At 36.9% G+C, this 8,862-nt stretch overlaps 1 protein-coding gene across 1 annotated transcript in view; it reads left to right on the plus strand.

Annotated features, from left to right (window-relative positions):
• The first annotated feature begins 2,765 nt into the window (after positions 1 to 2,765).
• Positions 2,766 to 8,862, plus strand: part of LOC104532470 (hippocampus abundant transcript-like protein 1) — a 21,258-nt gene continuing 15,161 nt past the window's right edge. Inside the window, exons 1-2 of the mRNA XM_010177695.1 lie at positions 2,766 to 2,855; positions 6,751 to 6,813. Of these exons, the coding sequence (XP_010175997.1) occupies positions 2,847 to 2,855; positions 6,751 to 6,813 (72 nt within the window). The 5' untranslated portion in view covers positions 2,766 to 2,846. The remainder of the gene's footprint in view (positions 2,856 to 6,750; positions 6,814 to 8,862) is intronic.

Consider the following 8,862-nt stretch of genomic DNA (forward strand, 5'->3'; position numbering starts at 1 on the left):
TCAGTAGTTCAGTGCCACTATCTGTAAGCTGCATGATACTGCCAAAAATGATTTGCAGACTATTTTAATCTCCAGGAAATACTAATTTAGGCTCAGCACAGCAAAACTACTTTTCTTTCACCGAAGTTTCTAAATGAGGCAAAAAACATGCATGTCTTTTTAAGTATATACATCTTTCTGGTAAATCATGTAAATCTCAAATCAAATTTTCATGTAATAAAAACATTATTAAAAAAACGCACACAGAAACTTCATTTTTAGTGGCATTAGAACTATTTGCTGAATGCAAACCAGAGTTTTATGGTCCAACATCATGCTTAGTGATATAGAGGTCAGGGGAAAGTAAAGTAGAGGCAGGAGAAAGGCTAGGGAGTCCCTTAACCTGCTCTCTACTGTAAAATTTGCCTTTTCCAAAGGAAACTGCTGCGGAAGGGATCTTTAGACTTCAGTGTAATCTGTGTTAAGTGCTAGTCTGGCTGACATACATTTTAACAAGAAAATAGTCTTAAAATTGTTATCCTGTTACATAATGTAGAAGTACTTGCAGACTGCTCGTATGAGGAAGATTTTATTTTTTTTTTTCCCATAATCTTTGGAATCTTTGCTATTTAGAGATTAAAAATTACATGGTAACCTATGCAGAAATGTTAATAATGCTTGAATGTTATCAGCCTCCCAGAGATAATCTTCGATCTGTGATGTTATCATATTATTTTCCATGAGAAAGAGAACCGTTTTCTTCAAATCCTCAAGCTTTGAAGCAAGCTACAATGTACAAAATCATTTTAATGTTATTAGCTGGAAAAAAATGCTGTCTGGGTTACTTATAGCTCGCTGCTACAGGTTTTGATAAACTATGATAGATTTAAAAATTATTAGATATCTGGGAACTTAGACTATCCAGGCAGTAGGGATTTCTTTAAAAATCTTTGCTATAGATGGTTAGCTTAAATGGATCACGTAATACAAATGTTTTCTAAACCTATAATCCCTACCAATCTAGATAAAACAGTCTGAGCAGGGGAGAAACACCAAGTGCATCTCTGCTCTGCCTTCGTCATAGGCTGTCTTGACTTTTTGAGTTCAGTGGGAGTTTCATGTTTTCTCTACTCTCCATCTGCTGAAAAGACGCAGTATCTAGGTGGTGTTTCTTAAGTGAATCCTGCATTATTAGGTTAAGTGATTATTAGGTAAATGTCAGGTATGTATGAGAGTATCATATGAGAGCACTGTGCTGCTTCTTCCTAAAAATTGCCAATCATGTGGGAGTGTAATGGGATTGGCTAGAAACACTGAAAACCTGAAAAACAGTCTTCCACAGAAAAAATATTAGGGGAAAGGGAAAATATAATTTTAGAACCCAAAAGCTTTGTAAAACAGTTACTATGGCAAGGGGCACATAGAAATGAAAGCAAGCAGCTGTTCTGATTAAATCTGCTTTACCCCAGAGTTCTGCCTGATTTGTCTAAATAAAAAGATTCCAGATCTGTTATCTAGGATCCAGTCCTTAGGTCCTGAATGTCAGCAGTTTCACAGCATCGTGAGCACTTCCATAGTTTGCTGATTCTTCCTGGGATTACTTGCTGACCAGTAGAATAGCTCTTGGGTCTCTAGTGTATGGGCACACACAAGCATGAAATCAGTTGGTCAGCAGTCAACAGAAAGCAGTTGTACAGATGGCATAAACTGCTCCTTCTTTTCTTATACTTTGGCAGTTTCAAATACAAAAATTGGTGCTCTTCTGATTATGTACATTGCCATAGTTTTGTTGTAACAGTGATGTGATCTTGATAAAACAGATCTGTTTCGTTGTCACTCGTGGAGGTAGCAGCGAGAGTTACACCATTTGTCACATGGCTGTGGGAGGGTTGTGACTAGTGCTTAGTGGGGAGGAAGCCTAAAGGCACACTGGAGGTGAAAGCAGTACAGGGCTGTGGTGGTTTCACTTGGCTAGCAGCCAAACACAGCTGCTCGCTCACTGTCCCCCTGCCTCCTCCTGAGAGAATAGGGGTAAGGGTGGGGTTGAGCTAAGAACAATTTACTAATTTAAATAAAATAATAATGACAATAATAATGCTAATAATAAAATTTACAAATGAGTGATGCACACTGCAATTGCTTGCCACCTGCTGACCAACCCCATCCCATTCTTGGATAATGATCCTGGAGGAGGAACAATCCCCAGACCGAAACCACAATCCTGGAAGAGCGAGAGCCAGAGAGCCCAAGAGACCCTTATTAATATACTGAATATGACATTATATGAATGGAATATCCCACTGGCATATCCCAATGCCAATATGGATTACTAATTTCAATATTCCTTGCCCCCCCCCCCCCAAAACCCAGCGTACCAAAACATGAGATCCTTCAGCTTCCAGTAACATCTGAAAACATTAGCATATTGTAAACATTCTTGTAACAAATCCCATACTGAAAACAAAACACAGTGCTTTTCTAGCTATGAAGAAGAAAACTAACTCTATCCCAGCCAAAAAACAGGACACAGGCAATGTCAGGAATGGAGAAAATAGTTCCCTTCAGTCAGCAAGAGTTTGAGGGAACAAACTTGAGAAAGTTCCATGGAGATCTTCAGCTGTTTTGTAATTTTTCTCCACCCTTGTTTGCCTTATTGTTCCCAGAGGCTTGATAGCAGGTCATCTTGAAAGCTGGTTATGCTGAAAATATGTTTGTAAGAGATCTTTACACGTGTAATGAACTGGATGAGTACGACTACTGCATGTGTTTTTCTTTCTTAGCAACAAGGTGTTGGTCGGCCAAGTGTATATCATGCGGTGGTGGTCATATTTCTCGAATTCTTCGCCTGGGGGCTCTTGACAACTCCAATGCTAACAGTAAGTATCACTGATCAGCTCTTGTGTTGGCAGTAACGACAAAAGTTAATTTGCTAATTCCTAAGGATTGGGGTTTTAATTTGTTTTACACTTCCTGCTTACTTCATTAATTGAATTCCAGGAATCTTAACATTCAACAACTTGCAATGGTCGTGTACTACAGCTCAGATCTGGACTACTGAAAGACTAAAAGATAGTGAAAAACAAATCAGAAAAACACTGTCCTGTTCTTTAAGTTTTATTTGCCTCTTGGAGTAATGCCGGTTTAATGTGCTGGTGAAAGTCTCTCTGGAAATTCTGACTTTTTTTAAGACTTCACAGTTGAATTCATCTTCCAGTTATAACAATTGAATAAACTGTGCATCCTGTAGTAAACTGTGTACGCTATTGGGTTCTGGCTTTTTTGCCAGCATGTAACTTGAAGTAAAATGTAAAGGCTTTAATGTAAAAAACGGATTCTATAAGTATTTAATCTGTTCTGGAATGGAGTTATTTGCCAGATGAATAGATAACTTGAATCACAGAATGTTGGGGATTGGAAGGGACCTCAAAAGATCATCTAGTCCAATCCCCCTGCTGGAGCAGGAACACCTAAATGAGATCACACAGGAAGGTGTCCAGGTGGGTCTTGAATGTCTCCAGAGAAGGAGACTCCACAACCTCCCTGGGCAGCCTGTTCCAGTGCTCTGTCACCCTCAACGTAAAGAAGTTCTTTCTGAAGTTTAAGCGGAACCTCCTGTGTTCCAGCTTGCACCCATTGCTCCTTGTCCTATCGTTGGGCATCACTGAGAAGAGCCTGGCTTCATCCTCATGATGCTCACCCTTTATTTATTTATAAACATTAATGAGGTCTCCCCTCGGTCTCCTCCAAGTTAAAGAGCCCCAGCTCCCTCAGCCTTTCCTCATAAGGGAGATGCTCCACTCCCTTAATCATCTTGGTGGCTCTGTGCTGGACTCTCTCAAGCAGTTCCCTGTCCTTCTTGAACTGTGGGAGCCTTTCATCTGAAGACATGGGTCTTATTAATTGAAATCAGGCCTCCCTGAGAGAAGGTATCAAAAGAATCTTAGTCCAGTTTTTCATCAGATAAAATCTGCTAGCACTTTGAATATATGACAGGCAAGGTCATGTGGGATTGAAAGACCTTAGGGTTAATTATTTTCCTTCCCCAAACTCCAAATAAAATAATCTTCATAACTTTTGAAAGGTGTTTGTCTAACCTTCCTAAAGACAATCACTGATCTTTTTAACATAGTTTAATAATAAAAAAGTCCACATAAACAAATTTCCATAAAGTAGATATCTCACTAAATTACCATCCTGTCACTCTGTCTTGCCAGTGTCAAAATATGGGGAAGCTTACTGGGTGGTGTTTCTTGTTTCCTTCCCCCCACTTCCTTTTTTTGTTAACCAGACTGCTCGACTTCAAGTTGACGTAGCTTGACATTTTGCATTTAAAAGCATAATGTGCAAATAATAATTCTTACAGTCTTTAAAAACCCCCCACTTTAATAAAACTGTTTGTTAGATGAGTTCTTCAGCAGTGTACTCCACTTGAAATAGTTCCATATGAATTTGTACTATTAGTCACATGCGGCTGAAATGTTAATTTTTGAAGTTAGTATTTATCATTGCACTGTCATAGCACACTAATGGGAGCACTGTGAAATACTTCCAATGTAAAGCTAAATTTTTTACTTTGACTAAAGTATGTGGATTCAGTACAGTCATGGTCTTGGATGTCTTGTAATTTGAATGTTGTGTTTCTCTCATGTGGTTTTCAATATTTAGGAGGCTGTTGTATTGGACTGAAAACTTAATTCAAAGCAGTGAGTTACATATAATGGTGTAACTTACCTTACACAAGTGTAAATGACTTCTGTGTTCTCGGGGTTCATAATCTTTATTTGTAATCAGCTTTGCACATACTGGAAGGCTGCTGTTTTGTTATAAATCATTTCAAATCTGGTTTGATACTTTGCACCCTTGTGTCTTGTAACATGCTTGTGGTAACTTACCTTGGTCTGCTGATCAGCCAGCAGTACTAGAAGTCATGTAGAGCTTTCGTATGAGGAAGGTTCAGCCTGTGAACTGCCAGCTGCCCACTTTTGCTAAGTAGGTTTGTCTGATAGGAAGTGCAGAAATGGAAATGACTGTCCTGATGATCAAAGCTCATGATCACTCAAATTTTTTGTGATTGTGTCGTGATTCTTCAGGTCATTGTCAACGTTCAATCAGATCAAAATGTTGTGTGTTATCAAAGTAAATTGAATGTATTTAAATAATCTCAGCTGTCATAGAATAAAGTTCATTGTTTAGATTACTGTTGTCACTTCTTTTGACATCAGTCAGCAAAGCTGTATTGTTTGTTACCTGACACTGTACTTAGAGATGGAAAGATTTAAAAGGTTTATAAAGCACACAAAGGCTGTTTTGCTCACAGACTGCCCAAAGCTTATGCTCATTACTCTTATTTATGGACCTGTAACCCAATATTAGTAAATCACAAAAGCAATATTAATCACTTAATGGCATATTCTGTCTTCGATATAATCTATTTTTGAATATGTAAATATTTGTATTGATAGAACTTCAGTAAGGCAATTCCCTCTACCCCCTCTACCAGTTTGTCATCTTGCATTTCTCTTGTCTATAAAGTAACAGAAATTAATTTCAAAAGCTTGAACCAATATCAGCAGTGGTTGCCTTCCAGGAAAAAGCTGGAAAATGCTTTACAGAAAGATAATTAAATGTGACAATTTGAGCTTCCTGCTTGCCTTTTTTTTTTTTTTTTGACTTGGAAGCCATCTGCTTTTTAGATCTCTGATTTGAACCTTGACTCTTTTTTTTTCCTCCATTCATATCATAAGATCAGAGGTCAAACAGGTACAAATTTGTTTTCAGTATCTAAACAGGAGATGAGACCACAAGGATCTAATTAAGCAGAATTATCTGACCAATATTTAACATGAGAACAACCACCTTTATTAATCCTATGATTTGAGAATCTCAGTCCTTGAAAAATTATGCTGATATTTTTCAATGACACTGAAATACTGTGTTTCTTCAGGCTAGTGGTTTTTCAATATGCATATAAACAATTTTTGTACTTGTTGACACTTATCTATAGATTAAAAACACCAAATTAATTGGAAGTGTGTGTGCATACATGCTTTGATCATTGCAGTAACTTTTTTAATCGATGTAGTAGCACCTGTGAGGCCTTTTTACTCTCTTGCATATTTATGGTAAATCTGTTTAGTATAGATTAACATGCTTGCCCTTGAATTAAGACTGCTGGTAAGGCACCTTAAATGAATTCATAGCTGTACTTAAAGGATACGTGAAACACTCAGAACTGTTGCTGGTATTTGTAAGCATCTGCTTGTTCATCAGAAGCATTTCTAACCGTATGACTATTGATTATCTGCAGTTCGTTCAGAAACAGTTTGCACAGTGCCATTTTGGGTGGTTGTGAATATAGTGCTCTTTTTTTCTTGACAGAGTAACTTAGCTGAATTGTTTTCGCTCCTAATTAGTAACAGTAGTTGAGACAACCTTTTGAAGGAATTATCTACCTCAAAAATTCTGTGATTTATACCACATGGAGATGCTTTTTGCTTGCATTGATCCCCGTTCTGAGCATAGTACCCCAAACCAAACTATCCCTGCAGTACAGTGCGATCTGTGTCAGCAGAGGAATTTCTGTGAACAAGTTGATATTAAACCTTCTCAATATTTTCTTGTGAGAACAAATAAGAGTTTAATTCTAGGATAAGACAGTTTTTAAACAAGTCCCAATAGAGCTATCCTGTGTCACAAATCAAATTTAAACTTTGAATCGACTTTCTCCTGTCTCTCCTGTTTCAAATAATGTGTTTTTTTCCCCCCTGTCAGGTCTTACATGAAACTTTTTCCCATCATACATTTTTAATGAATGGTCTTATTCAAGGTGTTAAGGTAAGATTTTTTTTAAAACCTGTGACCTAAATATTCTGTATTTTCCTGTATTGTAGTTTCTCTCCTGCATTCTCAGGAAGAACATCTAAAACACTGTGAATGTAATTAATTATTAAACCATTTTTTTCATTGTAATGGTTGTGTTCTTGGGTTCAGTTCAAGTTTTACTGCTACATGGTAGCATCTTGAAACAAGTGGAATATTTCTCAGAGGTTAAATTCCTCTCATTTGAATAGGTACCAGTTGTAGCTATTGTAATCTTGATAAAGATCCTTCTGAGAATGGAGCTAGGTTTTTAATGTCTGTTTCCTAATGTTATATGATTTCTGTCAAAAGTAGATTAATGCAGCCATGAGGATAATATTGAGATTAAAAAAAAAAAAAAAAATGAAGTGCTTAAACCTGTGATTTTCTCCAAGGTGTGGTATAAAAGCTAATTTTCAGCAGCATTGTTTATTTATTTATTTATTTATTTTTAAAATCAGTTTTTGAGTGTTCTGTGATGGTCAAGATACTCAGGGCAGCTTACAGCTTACTTAGGCCACTGTATTCACACAGTGGTCATGCTGGATTGTTGCCACAAAAAAAAGGTTGCAGAATTTCTCTAGTGTAACAAAAACTTGAAAGTCTGTTCTTTGCTAACTGTCTTACTAAGAGGCTTCAAAACACTTAGTCTGACATGGTTAGGTTAACGCAGCACTTGGAAATTATTTAGCTTTGTAGTCTGGAGTGAATCGAGTTGTTTTTAGCTGTAAGAATATGACATCTTTAGGGTGGACTTGCCATCTTGATATCTTTGGTGGACTGGCAGAACACTATGTGCTAGGGATGTCGGGATGTCTCAGACTGAAACAGAAAGTTAACTTCACATTGTTCTCTTAGAAAAACAATATGCATGTTCCTCTTGGTGTATTCTTTTAACTCTGTTTGTTTACAGAGCAGTGTAACTATGAATATCACTTAAAAGTGGTGAATGGAGGTTCCTCATATATATTCTACAGAATATATCTGTAGAAAAGTGCATTAATATAATGGTCCAAATGTAGGTATTGCTCTAACAGGTGTAATAAACAGGAAGGCATAGACCAGAGTGAGCTTGGACTTCAGTGTCCAATATTTTCTTTAAAATGCGGTTTATGAAACGTCAAAAGCTTTTGGGTGACAGTTAGCAAAATATGTTAGTTCGTATTCTACTGAAATCTGACTCCAAGGAGCAAAAACATGAATTTCAACTGAGCGAATGGATTCAACATGAATTTCAACTGTCCTAGGATCCAATAGTCTGTACACATAAGTTAAACTTGAAGGTGACTATATTTTAATACGAGAGGTTAGCTAAAGTTAGCTGGAGTAGACTTCCAGTGTATTGAGGTGCTTACAGAACCATGTATTTACTAATGTTTTGATTTATTGCAGAGTTGGATTGGTGAGAGAAAAATATACTAATTAGGAGGAAGATGCATGGGTTCAGGAGGTTTTGGAGTTAATAAACCTGTGAAAGACTTTGCTTATTTTAATTCTTCTGTGTAATACAGATTTGAGGCCTAGATTGTAGAACTTTATGAAATGCTGAAACATCTAGTAAATTTTTTCCACAGCAACTGTACCTTTAAGTCTTGACTTTTGTCACTAGAATATCTTTTATGGTGTTCCACTGTCTCAAGTTGTCAAGCTTGATCATAGTTCTTGCAATGTGCAAATGTCCTTCACATGATAAATATGTAGTATAAAGCGGTACGTGTTCTGTTTAATTTGTTTCAGAAAACAGTTAGGTTACCTAAAACTCTTTCTTAGGACAGTCCAAATTAGAGGGGAATTTGGGTTTGGGGTTTAGCACTAAGTCTTGAGAGTGTCTAAGAAGATGTCCTCTGTGAAAATATTGTAGATTTTGGAGATTTTTAAGTAGCTTTTGCAGTCTGTGGTACTTCTATATTGAATCAAATTGATCTTGATAAAATGTATGCCTCTTCTCTTTTTTTAATGTACTCAAGTTTAATAGATTTTGAAACATAAAACATCAGAATCACAGGAAAGTAGACTGTAGAAGAA

This window comes from Antrostomus carolinensis, unplaced genomic scaffold (assembly GCF_000700745.2).
Source record: "Antrostomus carolinensis isolate BGI_N321 unplaced genomic scaffold, ASM70074v2 scaffold5051, whole genome shotgun sequence".
NCBI lineage: Eukaryota > Metazoa > Chordata > Aves > Caprimulgiformes > Caprimulgidae > Antrostomus > Antrostomus carolinensis.